Source organism: Sapajus apella, unplaced genomic scaffold (genome assembly GCF_009761245.1).
Source record: "Sapajus apella isolate SASKATOON/1434 unplaced genomic scaffold, GSC_monkey_1.0 scaffold27, whole genome shotgun sequence".
Taxonomy (NCBI): Eukaryota; Metazoa; Chordata; class Mammalia; order Primates; family Cebidae; genus Sapajus; species Sapajus apella.
The window spans coordinates 16,733,207-16,751,042 of record NW_022436967.1 but is presented as its reverse complement, the minus strand read 5'-3'; the positions used below and the strand labels follow the sequence as shown (position 1 = coordinate 16,751,042).

The 17,836-nt window shown below is 32.5% G+C and overlaps 1 protein-coding gene across 12 annotated transcripts in view; it reads left to right on the top strand.

Moving 5' to 3' along the window:
* KIAA1109 (KIAA1109 ortholog) overlaps positions 1-17,836 on the top strand; it is a 215,319-nt gene that overhangs the window by 173,849 nt on the left and 23,634 nt on the right. For 8 of the 12 annotated variants that reach the window (XM_032292381.1, XM_032292382.1, XM_032292383.1 and 5 more), the window contains 12 exons: positions 275-475; positions 663-793; positions 2,122-2,245; positions 4,829-4,938; positions 5,620-5,710; positions 6,258-6,320; positions 8,435-8,688; positions 11,921-12,136; positions 13,290-13,470; positions 13,988-14,189; positions 15,808-15,969; positions 16,496-16,635. In XM_032292381.1, coding sequence (XP_032148272.1) covers positions 275-475; positions 663-793; positions 2,122-2,245; positions 4,829-4,938; positions 5,620-5,710; positions 6,258-6,320; positions 8,435-8,688; positions 11,921-12,136; positions 13,290-13,470; positions 13,988-14,189; positions 15,808-15,969; positions 16,496-16,635 — 1,875 coding nt within the window. The remainder of the gene's footprint in view (positions 1-274; positions 476-662; positions 794-2,121; positions 2,246-4,828; positions 4,939-5,619; positions 5,711-6,257; positions 6,321-8,434; positions 8,689-11,920; positions 12,137-13,289; positions 13,471-13,987; positions 14,190-15,807; positions 15,970-16,495; positions 16,636-17,836) is intronic. The other 4 variants (XM_032292385.1, XM_032292386.1, XM_032292384.1 and 1 more) reach the window with 4 other exon arrangements.

Here is a 17,836-nt window from a genome sequence, read left to right as displayed (position 1 = left end):
GTTATGTCTCAGTAAAGATGTTCAAAATGAATTTCAAAGCAAAGTGCATTTACAAAATGAAGTTATACATTCTAAAAATATACATTTCCATCTATACTATCTATACATTCTATATTTTCAAGTTATTTCGTGGTCAAAATGAAACTTATTCTTTGATTCATTCTAGTATTAATTTTTTAAAATTATTTTAAATATCTTTTAACTATTGTACCATGAAATATTTTGTTCTTGGGAAGAAATTTTTTTAAAATTAATATTACTGTTTATTATTTAGAGTTCAGGTGGAAGTTCAGTAAGTGGAGATGGCCACAAACTCACCTTTGGGCAGCGACTTGTAAATCACCTACTAGGCCTGACACCCCCAAATCAGCGCTATTCTGTTCCTGCAGAGTATCTGTGTGACCCAGAGATGTGGGGCTCCCCTCAGTCTAGCCAGTCCCATTTGAAAGCATGCAGAGCGCACTCATGGGGAAATGTAGGTAGCAACTAAATAGATTCCTTATGAAAATGAAGGGATTTAAATCAGTGGAGAATCCCAATCTTGATATAGATGGCTTTGATTCTTGCATGCTTACTTTGATTTAAGGTATTAATTTTGTGATAGTATAGATTTGCTGTGTGACTTGAGGGTGGTATTGACAGATACACTTTTGACTTTTCAGGAAGCCATAGATTATCGAAGACAGGCAGCATCTGCTAGCCAGCCAGGAGAACTTAGAGGAAGAAAAATTATGAAGCGTATAGTGGATATCAGAGAACTGAATGAACAGGCCAAAGTAATAGATGATCTGAAGTATGTATACTGATTTTTAATTTTATATAATGTTCCCTAATTTTAGAATCATAAGATGACAGAAGTGGAAGAAAATGTATTTGGGCTAATACAAACTCTTTAATCTGTTATATCACCAGGGTCCAGAGTTGTTTAATAATTTGGCCAAGATAATACACTCATTAGTCATAAAGTTAGGCATGAGGCTGGGTGCTGTGGCTCACATGTGTAATCCGAGAACTTTGGGAGGCTGAGGCAGGTGGATCACCTGAGGTCAGGAGTTCAGGACCAACCTGGGCAACATGGTGAAACCTGCCTCTACTAAAAATACAAAAATTAGCTGGGTGTGGTGGTGTGTGCCTGTGATCCCAGCTACTCAGGAGGCTGAGGCAGGAGAATCGCTTGAGCCTGGGGGTAGGAAGAGGTTGCAGTGAGCCAAGATTATGCCACTGCACTCTAGCCTGGGCAACAAAATGAGATTCTGTCTCAAAAAAAAAAAAAAAAAAAAAAAAAAAGTTAGACATGAAATCCTAGTGCTTTTTCATAACTTATTTCTTAGCACTTTATGGCTGACTTTATATCACATATATGTATCTTTACCTGTGTATTTACTCTTATATGTATCTTCACATGCATATATAAATAAATACACTAATCTTTATCTGTTGCCTGCTGGATATTGCTAAATAATATTTTCTCTATTACAGTAAATATTCTTCTTGTTAAAGTTTGTAATTTTATTTTCCCAAAAGGTAAATGGTCATGCCTCATCTTTTCTAATCTGCCTACACTTGTACTGATGTTTTTTTTTTTTAAACAATCAAGAACCTTACATAAATATATGCATTTTGTACAGCACAAGGTATTGCCTAAAACTTGTCTGTAAGTTATCATGCAGTGATTCATATTTTCCTGTTGACTTAGATTACAATTTGAGTTTTGTTCTCAGGGGAAAAAAATGACTTGAAGGAAAATATACTCTTCCTCCAAAATGTTACCCAAGGCTTATATTATTTACATTCAGACATTTTTCTGCAGAGTGGGCCTATGGTTTTCATGAGATTGCCAAAGAGACTCTTGATGCAGCAATGGATAACACAAATTTCCTCAAACATTAGAGAGAGGTGTTTTTGTTTCCTTAAGTTTCGCCAAATATGACTATTAAACTTATTGAGGGTTTTGGCTTGTCCATACATAATCATCTTTGGTATTCTGCAAGGTGAAAGCATTAAAAAGGAGCAAGTAAAAATCAATGTAACTTTGTTATTTCTTTTTTTTTTTCATACATATTCTGCTTATGTAACTTTGTTATTTCTTTACAATAACTGCTATATTTGTTTTGCATCCAGAAAACTAGGTGCAAGTGAAGGAACCATAAACCAAGAAATTCAACGTTACCAACAGTTAGAATCTGTGGCTGTGAATGACATTAGAAGAGATGTTCGTAAAAAATTACGGAGGTCCAGTATGCGAGTGAGTGCTCTTTGTTCTTTCAATGCTGGTGACAAAACCACCTGATTTTTTCGTATCATATCTCCTGTGTACCAGGCACCATCTAAAGCACTTCACATTTAGTAACCCATTAAATCCTCACACAATGTTAGGAGGTAGCTTATGTTATTTTCCTATTTTAAACATGAGGAAACTGAAACAGGTGAAGTAATTTGACCAAAGTTATATAGCCAGTAATGCTGGGGGAGACAAGAGTCCAACGTAGGCTTTAGGACTCTATAAGTCTATGCCCTTGGACATTGTGTTTTGTCTTTCATGAAATCATTTTTGCTTTTAGTCTCTATTCTGAACTCTGCAAAAAATGTGAACTTTGTGAAATCTTTTAAGACGTCTGTTCTTTCCCTATCCCCTTCTCCCTGGTCAGAATTTACTTCTCAGCTACTGTGCATTGTTAGTACTTTATAATCTTTATTTTTTGCAGGTTTAGTTGGTCCCATTAGAGTTTGAGTCTAGGGGTAGAAAACTTTTTTTAAAAAACCATTATGCCCTTTTTTTTGCTTCATTTTTTAAATTAATGATAACTTTTTAAGAGTTGTTGATTCATGAGTATACCCACGTGGGCCTGGTGTTTTTGTTTTGTAAAGTTATTAATGCAGTTCTTTAATAAATGTAGGCCTATTCAGATTATCTCTTTCCTTTCTCCATTTTGGAAAATTGTATGTCCATTTCATCTAGGTGATCAAATCTGAGGGCATAGATTTGTTCAATGTATTCCTGTATTCTTGAAATAGCCATAAGGTCTATGGTTATATACCCTCCTTTATTGCTAATATTAGTAATTTATGTCTTTCTTTTTTTCTTAGTTATCCTGGCTAGAGGCTTACCAATTTTATTGATCTTTTCAAACAACCAGCTTTTAGTTTTGTTGATTTTTCTCTATTGATTTCCTGGGTTTTTTTTTGTTTCTGCTCTGATTTTTATTACTTTTCTTTTGCTTAATTCAGATTTAATTTATCCTTTTTTCTAGTTTTCTAAGGTAGAAGCTTAATTGATTTTAGATCTTTTCTGATGTATGCATTCAGTGCTATAAATTGTCCTCTAAGCACTGGTTTTGCTTCATCCCACTAATTTTGATAAGTGTGTTTTCATTTTCGTTTAATGTAAATATTTTAAAATTTCTCTTCAGATTTTTTTCTTCAATTCATGCTATTTAGAAGGGTGTTATTTAATCTCAGTGCATTTGGGATTTTTCAGATATCTTTCTGTTGTTGATTTCTGGGTAAATTCCACTGTGGTCTAAGAGCACACATTTTATGACTTACAATTTTTTTAAATGTGTTAAGGTATGGTTTTTGGTCCAGAAAGCTTTCTTCATGAAAGTTCCACGTGAGCTCGAGAAGAACGTGTATTCTGATGTTGTTAGATGAAACTGTCTGTAGGTGTTGGTTATATCCAATTGACTGATGGTGTTATTGAGTTCAACTGTGTCCTTACTGATTTTTTTTGTGTATTGGATGTCTATTTCTGATAAAGGGTTATTGAAGTCTCAAACGGTAATTCATCTGTTTCTCCTTGCATTTCTCTTAATTTTGGCTTCACATAGTTTGACATTCATTTGTTTTGTTTTTAAGAGATAGGGTTTCACTCTGTTGCCTAGGCTGTAGTGCAGTGGTACATTCATAACTCACTGAAACCTCAAATTCCTAGGCTCAAGCAATCCTCCTGCCTCAGCCTCCCAAGTACCAGGGACCACATGCCCTGATCACTTCTAAACTCCTGGAGAATATAGTTTGAATACTGCTCTCCAATTTATTTGTCACTAGTTTCTGATAGCAATAATGGATAGTGATATCTGTAACATAATTTTCTATTTTAAATTTTTGCTGTCTACACAAGGGTCATACAATATAATTAAAATATTGTTTGTCCACTGTTGCATGTCATATTTGGTGATTGACATTAAAAATAAACTAGATAGAATTAGAAAGGTTGTTAAAACATCTCCATTCTTAACATATGTCATTCCACATATTCCCCTCAATTCCCTTTACCTCTCTTAGACTCCAAACCTCCACTGTATTAGAATCTTTTAAATATCTAGCACCATGACTAGTTTCTAGAACAGGGATTTAGAGACAGTGAGAGTGTTAAGTCTTTAACACTCTTACTTTGCTTTGTTGTAATGAAGAGTCCTACAGCAGGGATGCCCTTGGAGAAAAGTGGTCTTTTGTCCCCCTGCCAGGAACCTAGCTTCTCCCAAAACCCTTCATTCTCATTTTCTTTCTCCATTCTTACTTTTTAAATCATTTCCTTTCTTCTCGCCTTGTTTCTGTACCCTCATCCCTGCCCCCAAACTTTCTCTTTTCTTTTCTCTCAGGTCAGGTGGTGGCTCATGTTTTCATTGTGCCTCCTAGTTGGTGTTACAACCAAAGAATAGCTGATTCCTCCTCTATTTTGAATTTATATTGTTAAGTGACAAGAAAGTCCCTTGGGGAAAACAAGCTAACTTATTTAATAGTATAATATTTTCTTTTACTTGAAGTCAAATATTACAACAATAAATAATCACCTGTAGTCACATTTTTTTCTCTCCCATTTCATTAGGCTGCTTCCCTAAAGGATAAGTGGGGTTTGAGTTACAAACCAAGTTACAGCCGATCAAAAAGCATTTCTGCTTCTGCAAGACCACCTCTAAAGCGAATGGAAAGGACAAGGTAATATATGTATTTCAGCCAATGAAACAATTAATAAAATTGTTGACTCTTTTACCAAGGTCAACTACTTTTTTTATGTTCTAATCATAAAACTAAGATAACAGAAATTAATTTTGTTAGTAAAATAGCAATAATAGTGGATATTATCAAACTCAGAAGTTTATTTAAGGAATCCCTCATCATATAACCACAGTACAGTGTGTTCTTTTTAGTAATGAAGCACACTGCTATTTAGACAAGCTTTTATTTACATAAAACTGTGGTTTAGAAAGATAGACAAGTTTATGCATAAACTTAGATTATCCAAAGGAATTAAAACATGCTTACTAGTAGCTACTGCTCTAAATTTGTCAGTTTAGAAAAGATATAGTCACACAGATATTTAGCATATGAAAAAAATGGAAATTTCACATTTATTGAAGTGAAATACAGTTTTAATAGTATATAAGCACTATAAGAAGTATAAATCTTTTATATGATTTAGTTTTAGAAAAATCTTGAGTTAACCAAAACATTGAGTCTTTTTTATGGTATGCTAAAGGTTAAGAGAAAGTTCAATCCTTTGATAAGGTAAATATTTAGAAACAGAATGGTATTGCGATTAATCAGACTTTTATAAAGTCCAGGAATACTTTTATCATGAGAATATTACTGTTTTATAACTTTACATTTTACTTGCAGTTCTCGAGTAGGAGAAACTGAAGAGCTCCCAGAAATCCGTGTGGATGCAGCATCTCCTGGACCTAGAGTAACTTTTAATATCCAGGATACAGTAAGAGATATATAATTTGTTAGAGATACACAATGCTAAATAGTTTTTACAGATTACAAATTTATGGTATACTATTTCAAAATACTGATTTCTGACTACAATCAAAGCATGGTTTATGATGATTGAACTGTCTGTATATTACCAAGTAGTGGGCACTGCCCTCATAACATCATCTGAGAGCCATGCAGCAGGTGTTCATGTTTTACATTTTACATGCACAGTAAAGGCTCCGAAACTGCTTTCTCTTCAGTAGAAAGGTTTTTGTTGAATAATTTTTCTTTCAAGTGAGAATCCATATTAAACTACATCTTTCACAAATGTAAATGTAGAATATTGGTACTCATTTATGTATTTTATGTATAGATAGATAGTAGCAAAAATTAGAAGGAAGAAGATCAGCTTCAAAGTTGTATTCTAATTTCATACCATAGTAAACATTATATTAAAATGTTTCTTTTGTTTTTTGTATATTTACTTTTAAGTCATTGTTTATTATTTTTCATGAGTTTTTGTTTTTTCTTTTACTTTTCTTATTGTTTTAATTAAGTTGAAAAATACAGTATGGGGAAGTACACCACAATCCAGCGGTCCTGGGGAAGGGTATTTTCAGGTATTTACTAAAAACAACATAAATTTTGCTTTAAAACTAATCAACCACACTGAATATCTGCCTGCTTTCAAAATATCTTCCTTTCATTTCAGACTAAACTTAGACCTTAGAAATATTTTAGATAATGTGTGTTTAAGACTGTTTGAATTTTTTTCATCATGTACATCTCGTAACTTCTTACATGCATTTATCTTAGTTTTTACTTCTGTGTAGTTTAATATTAAAAACTAAAAGACTATCTCAGCTAATCAAATCAATTCAACCAAATCATAAATAAAAAACTACAATTTGTTATTTCCTAATCTCTAAGTGAAGTAGTTTTTCCTTATATTCAACAAAATGAATTTTTTCATAAACAAAGATCAGTTAACTAGTTCAAACTAGAATTAAATTTAATTCAGAACAAACAATAGTTGAACATTCTTTCTTTTGAGTCACTGGTGTAAAATAATATTGATAAAACTATCCATTTTTTAAATTATTATTTTGTTCAAAACAATGTAGAAGAATGATATCTAGATCGTTTTGTTAAGGTACATTTAAAAATAAGCACTCACCCAAATATTTCTTTTCCCTTTTGTCACTCTCTTCAAGCTTCAGTCTCAACATATATCTCATAGTTATAGTGAATTTAGTCAAACTGGATTTTTTTAAGAACTATTTAATTGTAATATAGTGAGCTTGACAAACATGTTCTTTTTTTATGAAGAAAACTTGGAAAGAAGTAATTTACATGAATGAAATGGGTTCTACTAGCTAGGTAATTCTCAAAGGGATTAATATTTGAAGTGATTCAATTCAAGTTTCATTTTTAATTAGCCATGTACTGTAAAAAAAAGTATATAAAAATCATAAATTATATAATAGATACAAGATTAAATATTATATTTTCTAATCATAAATTAGAAAATAGGTAAGGCATGATTAAATATAAAATGAAACAAAGAAATATTTTATAAAGTGGATGTTCTAACAATCTGATTTACTTGTTAACTCAGTAACACGTATACTATATAAAATGAACACCTGGATTTCAAATTTTCAATGTAGGACTTAACTGTGTATTGAATAGCAGCATCTAGTAGTTTTTAATAATAAATTACCTTGCACTTTAAACTTCATAAAAGCTTACTGCTCAAGTAACTCCGTGACTCTGTGAAGCTGGGCATCAAAATTAGGTCATAGGAAGGTGTTTTGTTTTTCTTTTGTTTTGTTTGACCTATTTAAATGCAGTGGCCTCAAGGTGAAATCCTGAGTTAGTGACACAGTGTTCATACAAAGTATAGTCAGCCCTCAATATCTGTGGGGGATTGGTTTTAGGACCCCCATGCATACCAAGATTCACAAATATTCGAGTCCCTTTTATAAAGGTGCAGTATTTGCACATAACCAACGCACATCCTCCCATATACATTAAATCATCTCTAGATTACTTACAATGTGTAGTACACTTTAAATGATATTGTAAGTAGTTGTTATATCTTTTATGTTTGTTGTTTTTTATTGTTGTACTATTATTTTATTTTCCCCCAATATTTTCTGTCTGCACTTGATTGAATCTGTTGGGGTTTACAGAGAGCCAACTGTATTTACCTCAAAATACAGCATTCTTCAGTTTGATTGATACATGTTTTATTACGCAGCTATTTGCACATTTTTCTTTAACTGATGTGGGGCTCATTTTTAAAAGATACATCCACAAAAAGCATCTAGTAGCACGATGAGAAAACAATAAACTTTGTACTGACACTGCATGCTCTTCCATCACTAATTGCTCTTGCCATTCTGATTTACAGTTAATCATATTTCATTTGCTTCCACGTTTAACTTCTGCTTTAAAGAATTACAGTGTTTACTTATTAATACACTACTATATGTTTATATAAAGTAAAATTTCATTCTGATCTTTAGTGTGTCAGTAGTATAACTTTCTGAGGTTGGCCCTTTTGCTTCCTTCCTTGGTGTACCATTTTATATGTTCATGAATCTGACCTTTCTTTCAGTTCAGAGTGAGGAAATTCAACTCTGAGATAATTTTTAAATGTTTAAATTTATATATTTTTTCTTTAATTGAAATATGAATCTGATTCATGTTTTTTCTTTTTTACAATCAGTTTCCAGAGGAAACAGAACTTGACCTTTTGTCAGTAACTATTGAAGGTCCATCCCATTACTCATCAAATAGTGAAGGATCATGTTCCGTGTTCAGTTCTCCCAAAACTCCAGGAGGTTTTTCACCAAGCATTCCTTTCCAAAGTGAAGAGGGCCGACGGGATGACAGTTTGTCTTCTACCAGTGAAGATTCTGAGAAAGATGAAAAAGATGAAGACCATGAGAGGGAAAGGTTTTATATTTACAGGAAACCCTCGTGAGTAACCTCATTTTAAGATCCTTAGGTAGTATCGTAGAAATGAGCATAAAATGTTATATATAACTCAACTTTTACAAAAAAAAATTTTTTAATGTGCCTCACTTGTGTAAGACTGAATCTCATTAAAATAAAATTTAATAAATTTATCACATGGTTTATGTGATATAGCTCCATATAGTATTATTTTTTAAATTTAAATGGTTTTTTCCAAGTCACCTAAGTTTAATTATCAAAAACAAAATGGAAATAAAGATGTGGTTATGAGTAAATTAAAGGAGAGGGCTGTATTCCCATGGCATTAAAGATTGCAGCAAGGAGATCTGTAATAGTGTAGGCTAGTTAGAAAAATAATAAAGGGAAGTGGTTAGCAATGGATGAAGGACTTCAGCAAATTCTTAGGAGAAAGAAATAAGATGAAATGGTGTTAATGAAATAAATGATGTATGTGAAACTTTGCTCTGAATGTGCCCTCAAGAGGAGCTGCAAGGATCTTTGGAACTGATCTATTTAAACCACCCTCAAGTGAGGCTGTGACAATAATAGTAAGAATTTCTAATAATGGTAATAAATTGAGCTTTAGGGATTCTTTCTTCCCTTTCCTAGACTGAAGCCACTGATTCCTGAATCCCATAAGCATATTTGGTTTTATTCCCTCATTTTTCTGGAGTACATTCTCAAATAACTTTCTATGAAAAGTTGTTATTGCAGATCTACTTCATTTTTTTGTGTTCTAAAGTAGCTTTACCGTGCTTGCATTTATTATTGGGTTGGGAACAGAATTCTAGTCTAATATTTATTTCTTCTCCTAGGTAATATAAACTGCTCTGTTATCTTCCAGCATTCAGCTGGTTATCTTTTTTAGTTCTGTGAACGTGACTTGGGATTTTTTTGGTATTTTATATCTGTTTTCTACCTAGAAATTTTTAGAATCTTTTAATTGTATTTAATTTCATGGTAGTCCAAGTTTGAGTCTTTTCTAACAATTTTCTAGGTATTTTGGTATTTCTTAAAACATAATATAAATTTGATTATAGGAAATATTACTTTATAGTTTGTCTTAATAGTAATCCTATAAGTTGCACATTTGCCTTCCTGGACAGATGATCTATATCTCTTTACTTTTTTGTTTTATGTTGCCTTTTTAAAAAATATTTTTATTTTTTTATTGAGATATAATTTACATTAATGTAACCATATTTTCAATTTGGTTGATGTACAATTTGATAAGTTCTTTACATACTTTATTTTGGTAAGATGACTTAGCATGAGCTCTACTCTCTTAACACCTTTTTATGTGTGCAGTACAATATCGTTTAGCTGTAGGCACAATCTCTAGAACTTACTAATCTTGCCTAACTGAAACTATATATGATTGCTTAGCAACTCCCAACCTCTCCCTGACCCCCAACCCCTGGCAACCACCATTCTATTCTTTACTTCTATGAGTTGGGAATTTTAGATAATTCATGTAAGTGGAATCATGCAGTATTTGTCCTTCTTTCATGGCTTATTTCATGTAGCATAATGTCCTCAAGTTCATATATAATGTCACATAGTACAGCATTTCCTTCTTTTTTTAAGGCTGATAATATTCCATTGTATGTATGCACCACATTTGTTAATTCATTTATCTGTCAATGGACATTTTAGGTTGTTTCTACATCTTGGCTATTGTGAAAATGCTGCAGTAAACATGGGAGTGCTAATATCTCTTTGAGATCCCTATTTCAATTCTTTTGTATATTCAATTCTTCAGTATATAAACTATACCATATATGTTGGAAAATGAAATCTTTTCCAACATACATGGTATAGTTTATATACTCGTTATATAGTTTATATAAACTATACCATATATGTGTGTATATATATATAGTTTATAATATATACTATATATAATATATAGTATACATAGTTTATATACTGGTTATATAGTTTATATACTGATAATCAGACTCCTTAAAAGTGGTGATTATGTCTGTGTCCTCATCACCTAGCACAGAGCCTGGCATATAATAGTTATTCAGTACATAGTAGTTGAATAGAATGTGGCTCCATTAAACTCCCTCGTGTGAATTTATAAAATAGTAAAATTTATTTACAGACTATTACTTACTTAACAGGTTGGAAAGTAGTTTGTATAAATACCCAGAAGTAGGATTTCTGGATCATATGGTAGTTCTACTGTAATCTCTTGAGAAAGCGCCATACTATTTTCTGTAGCAGCTACAGTGTTTTGCATTCCTATCAAAATGTGCAAGGATTCTGTTTTCTTCCTGTCCTTGCCAACATTTGTTTTTTGTTTTTATTTAAATAACAGTCATCTTACCAGGTTGGAAGTCATATTTTATTATGGTTTTGATTTGCATTTCCTTGATGACTAGTAATATTGAGCACCTTTTCATATACCCATTGGCTGATTCTTTGGAAAAATGTCTATTTAAGTTCTTAGCCAATTTTAAAAATCGGGTTATTAGGGTTTTTTTTCTAAGTTTGTTATATATTTGGAAATTACCCCCTTGTCAGATATATGGTTACAAATATTTTCTCCTATTCCATGAGTTGCCTTTTCACCCTATTGATTGTTTCCTTTGCTCTGCAGAAGCTCTTTTAGTTTAATGTTGCCCTACTTGTTTATATTTACTTTTGTTGTCTGTGCTTTTGGTGTTAGGAAATCATTGCCAAGACCAATGTTATGAAGCGTTTTCCCTCCCCTACGTTTTGTTCTAAGAGCTTAACAGCTTCAGGTCTTATATTAAGTCTTTAATCCATTTTGAGTTGATTTTTTATATGGTATAACATAATTTTTTGCATGTGGATATACAATTTTTTTGCATGTGGATATACAATTTTTCCAGCACCATTTTATTAAAGAGCGTATGACATTATCTTTCTTACCTTCTTGTTCTGTCTTTCTTAAATCTGGAAAGTAGCATTTAAATGTTGTAATTTGAGAAAATGAAATCTTTTTCAACATACATGATATAGTTTATATACTGATAATCAGACTCCTTAAAAGTGGTGATTATGTCTATGTCCTCATCACCTAACACCTAGCGTGGCATGTAATAGTTATTCAGTACATAGTAGCTGAATAGAATGTGGCTCCATTAAACTCCCTCATGTGAATTTATAAAATAGTAAAATTTATTTACAGACAATTGCTCACTTAACAGGTTGGAAAGCAGTTTGTTACAAAGAACGTAATGATCAGTTGTTCTTTCTGTAGACATACATCTCGTAAAAAAGCAACAGGCTTTGCTGCTGTTCATCAGCTATTTACAGAACGCTGGCCAACAACACCAGTCAATAGAAGTCTTAGTGGCACAGCTACAGAGAGAAATATTGACTTTGAACTTGATATACGGGTTGAAATTGATAGTGGAAAATGTGTACTCCACCCAACCACCCTTCTACAAGAACATGATGATATAAGTTTGAGAAGGTAAGAAATTGATTAAAAAAGGATACATGTAACTTTATTAGAAATACTATTCATATTTCACTGAATTATAACAAACTTCTCCATTCCAAAATGCAGATTTGAAGTGTAAATATAATTATAGTTATAATGGTCAAGTGGTTATTTCTTATATAGTTTCTTATAAACAACTGTATAGTATTTTCTGGCAACTAGAAATCGATGTCTGATTGACAGTCTGGCATTTTTTTAATTAAAATAGTTATATCTTTGGAACTCTTTTAACACACATGAATTTCTCAGTGTCTCTGCCTGCACTGTGCATATTTCAGTTTTAAAGAACAACAAAATGCTCAGAAATATCTTGGTTACTGAGAGTTTTGGTGAGTTCATAAAGAAATAAGAAAGACTGGCAGATAGTTACACAGACTTCAGTAGACTGAAATTGTGTTCAGGATATAACTGCAGCTTTACTATTTGTTTACATCACTAAATGATGATATAAACAGGATTAACACATTTTTTTCTTTAAATTTTGTTTTTTCTTTTCTAATCTATATGAACTTTTAAAAAAATAGTTATAATTGAGTGGATGGGTGGAGATGTAGATCTAAAAAGAATGCTGATGCTAACTGAAACCTGGTAATGGGAACATCGAGGATCATTAATGAAACTATTCTTATTACTTTTTTATATGTTAAAAAATTTTCATAATAAAATATTTTTTCAATTGTCTGAGGCTTTTATAAAATAAGAGAAAATAAAAAGGTACTATAAACAGGTAAAATCTCCTATAAATGTAGTGATGATAAAAAGAATTACTATTAGGTTATTTTTGATTGAACCATAATAATCCATAATAAATTGCTAATATTTAGCTGTATTTTTACCTATATAAAGGGCAGTTTCATTTGGTTCAACCTAATATGTTCAAGTCAAAGTCATGGCCCTAGGAAAGAATAAAGGTGACTGCCCTGTATAGTTAAGGAACATACAACATTTACATCACTCATGCAAGGCATTAACCAGTCTAGCTAGAGATACTGATGACCTTTAGTTTTTTCAACTTCCTAAATGAAGGATTACATTCCATTTAGTGTAATGATAAAAGTTTGCTTTTAAACAAACAAAAAAAGTGTACTTTTTTAAAAAGATAAGAACATTTTTCTGTTCACAGGAGTTATGATCGAAGTTCTAGGAGCTTAGATCAAGATTCACCTTCAAAAAAGAAGAAGTTTCAAACTAATTATGCTTCTACCACCCATTTAATGACCGGAAAGAAAGTGCCATCATCTCTGCAGACAAAGCCTAGTGACTTAGAAACAACAGTATTTTACATTCCTGGAGTTGATGTAAAGGTAAAAACCTAATTGCCTAGGGTAAGGAATTAGATTATTGGTAGCAATGTTTATTTTCTATCATATACGTTCATCTTTTTCTCATTATATTAAGATGATACTTAGTGACTTTTTTATGTAATATAGCCATATTCTTCTGGATAGAAGAACATCAAAACTGCAAGTTCCCATTTCACTTATATAGCATTTTCCATGAAAGTTTGATGGAAAGAAGTTTGGTTTTTTAATGAATTAATATTCATAACAAACTTCCTAAACCTTGCCTAGTGCAACTTCATTAAACAACCATTTTTTAGATTCTAGAATTACAGAATCGTAGACTATTCAATTGGAAATGACATTAAAGATGATCTGAAATGACCTTTTATTTTTAAAAATGAGTAAAAGCAAAGAAACTTGCCAGGATCACAAAGTTAACTTTTAAAAGTTAAAAGTCTTCTGACTTCCAGTGTTCTTTCTACCAAATTTTTCTATACTTCTTGATTTTCTTCATCTTTATAATTTTGTTTCAATACAGTTGCATTACAATTCCAAGACACTAAAGACTGAATCACCTAATGCCTCCAGAGGATCTTCCTTGCCAAGAACACTCTCCAAAGAGTCCAAGCTGTATGGTATGAAAGATAGTGCAACATCTCCTCCTTCTCCTCCTTTACCTTGCACTGTCCAGAGCAAGACTAACACCTTACTTCCTCCCCAGCCCCCACCTATTCCCACAGGTATTTAAGGAGTATATACTCTATTTTTTATCATCTTTAAAATTTTTAGTTATTACCTACTTGCTCTTTTGAGACTTTCAAATGCACATGTTTAAGAAAAAAAAGGACACAGACTTGTCAATAATGACTATACAAAATTTGTATATGGAAGTGTGGGCCAACTATTTTTGGCTGTTTTTGAAATTGACATCAGAGTATACCAAATAGGTTAATTACTTAAATCTTTAGGTCTATACATTAAAAAAAAAAAAAAAAGGAGTTTTATGTAGTTCAAATTTGGGAACTTATGATCAAGTGCAAATATCAAACTTTACACATTTAAAAGAGAGTAGTACATTGGGCTTAACCACATTTATTACTTCTCTGTTGTATAACAGATTCCCCAGAATTTAGTGGCTTATAACCTCAAACACAGGTTCTGTTGATCAGAAATGCAGGCACAGTTTGGCTCAGTGGATCTAACTCATGGTCTTTTACAAGATTGCAGTCATGACACTGGCTAGGGCTAGAGACATCTGAATACTTGACTGGGGCCGAAAAATCTGCCTCTAACATATCCCAGTCATGTGACTTATTAACTGGTACTTCAGTTTCTTGCCATGTGGGCTTCTCTTCTGGGCCTCTTGAGTGTTCTCATGATATGGCGGTTGACTTCCCTCAAAAGAAATGATCCAAAAGATACTATGGATGAAGCTGCAATATATTTTATGGCTTAGCCTTTGAAGTCACATGCCATCACTGCCACAGCTTTTACTCATCACACAGGTCAGTATGGGAAGAAACTACACAAGGGCATGAATACCAGGAAGCAAGGATCCTTGAACATCATTTTGGAATCTGGCTACCATAGCACATTAATACATGGCAGGATTTCCAAAAAAACGGAGTATCAGACTAGACAAGAATTATTTGAAAAAGTTTTATTTAGGAGACAGAACTTGATATATAAACCTTTTAAAACAGTAATCATGCTGATAATGCCTAATATCACTTTTCAGTTAACAAGGCATGTCTATGTCCAATAAGTGGATGGCAGATATTAACCCATTTTATAAATGAGTTAAGGCTCATAGAAGTTGAATGTCTTTCCTAGATTTGCACAACTGATAAATGTTAAGAGTTGGAAACCTTAACCAAAGCTAGCTAAGATGTTTTACTCATTCTCCTGAAGCAGAAATATTTAGTTAGGTAGAAGGAAAGACAAATGGCATCCCATATAGGGAAGCATTATAAATATGTACAAGCTAAACATAGGAAAGCCTGAAAATTGTGACATTTTTCTTCACTTGCCACTAAATACTGTTAAAGTTCTCTATATCTTCTTAAATGGACAGAAGGACTAATGCTAATGAGATGCTAAGCAAAAAGGCCGAAAAACTGGACCAAAACTTGTGACATGGAGCAAGTAGGAATAACCATCTTATTATATGTTGTTAATCACCTTTGTATTCTAACATATAATTCTTCTCAACCTGCTATTTTTATTACTTTCTTGTAAGGCCTTAAATATGAGGTGCTTTACTTAATTAAACTTTAATTCAAATTTCTGACAAAGCTGTCTTATGTTAAATTGGAACTTTTTATAAAATCCATTAAATGGAATTTATAAATGTTCTAGCCAAAGGAAAAGGAAGTGGAGGAGTAAAAACAGCCAAGTTATATGCCTGGGTAGCACTTCAGTCATTGCCAGAAGAAATGGTTATCAGTCCCTGCCTATTAGACTTTCTGGAAAAAGCTCTGGAAACTATCCCAATTACACCAATTGAAAGGAATTATACAGGTAAGCGTCCTTCTTATATACCTCCCCATCACATATATTTTGGGATCTTGTATATAAGGTTTTCTTAATGCTGCTATACATTATTACATAATATGTGCAATTATAAATAGTAAAGAATTATAAACTGTAAAAGAACTGAGAGATCATCTAATTGTCATTTACAAATGAAGAAACTAAGTCCTGGTGAAGTTACATAACTTTCCCATGGCCACAGCTAGTTAAGGACAAAATTAAGATCCTTAGGTTCTGCATCCTTAGTGTGTCTCTTGGACTGGAATCTCCTCAAGGGCAAGGGTATAATCACCAGTTTCTTGGTAAAGTGTTTGGTATAGCAGCAGGAGAATTTGAGTTTGGGGGAATGAGCAAGAGGGTGTGAACAGGGAAAGTAGTATAGAATGAAGAGCTACAGAAGCAGAAATTTCTGGGTGTTCATACCTCTCCTCTCACTAGTATAAACAATAAGGATCTTTTAATAAATAGTTTGCCTTTGACCTAATAATAAAACTTAACTAAATATTTTAAACAGCTGTCAGCTCACAAGATGAAGATATGGGACATTTTGAAATACCAGATCCTATGGAAGAGTCAACAACATCACTAGTGTCATCTTCAACATCTGCTTATTCTTCCTTCCCTGTAGATGTTGTGGTTTATGTACGAGTTCAGGTGATATACTTCATTTTTTTTCTTTTTGTTTTAAAGAAAAATGTTTTCCTTAAGTTTATTTAACATTTCAACATTATTACTGTTTAAAAGTTTTCTTAATCTCAGGTTCATGAACCATTAGTATGTTTATGATGGATTGGAGGTTACCTGAACATCTGTGAAGTACATTTAACATTTTAAGTGTATACAGATGCTCAAGTTACAAAGTCATTATGTTCTAATTAACCCATCATAAACTAAATAGCTTAAGTCCATAACGGATTTAATACACCTAACTTACCAAACATCATGTAAGGTAAGCTTACCTTAGACTAGCTTACCTTAAATGTGCTCAGAACACATTAGCCTTCAGTTGGGTAAAATCATCTAACACAAAGCCTTTTATAATAAAATGTTGAATATCTCATTAATTTATTGAATGTTATACTGAAAACGAAATGCAGAATGGTTATGTGGGTACTCAAAGTACAGTTTCTACTGAATGTGTATCATTTTCACACCATCATAAAGTAGAAAAATCCTGAATTGGAGCTCATCTGTATTCACTTTTCTACCAAAAAGTGTCATAGATCTTTGGGTTTTCAAAAATTGAATCTCATACTTCTGTGGCAAACAAGTTGATAAGTTGATACCCTTTTTTAAGCATTTTATGCCTTTATTTTGAGACCTTAATTTCTTGCCATTATAGTTCTTCTGGGCAGATATAAAGTGTAATTGAGATATAAAATCACAATAGTACCTTTGTTAAAATTTTTGCTAAGAGTTACCTAGTTTTTATTTAACATTTTATTCTAAAATTCAATGCTACCAATAGGCCTTTGGGAGTATATGTTAGCATTTAATTAAATATGTTTATCAAGGAAGATTTGAAAACTACTTGTATCAAAACTTCAGGGTTCAGTTGATCCTCAATTAAAATCTGATAATCAATCTTAAGAGTAAAAGAAACACTAATGGTCATCTGTTCCAACTATTTTCCGTAATAGTAATGTGGCCAAAAGAGCTTCAGTCTTACATTCTAGAATTTTTAGCTAGCTTTTTTAAAGGTCTGATGGAAACACAATGAATGAGGGCTTGAGGGTTATAAAACCTTTGGGCTGGGTGCAGTGGCTCACACCTGTAATCACAGCACTTTGGGAGGCTGAGGCGGGTATACCACTTGAGCCCAGGAGTTTGAGCCCAGCCTGGGCTACATATGGAG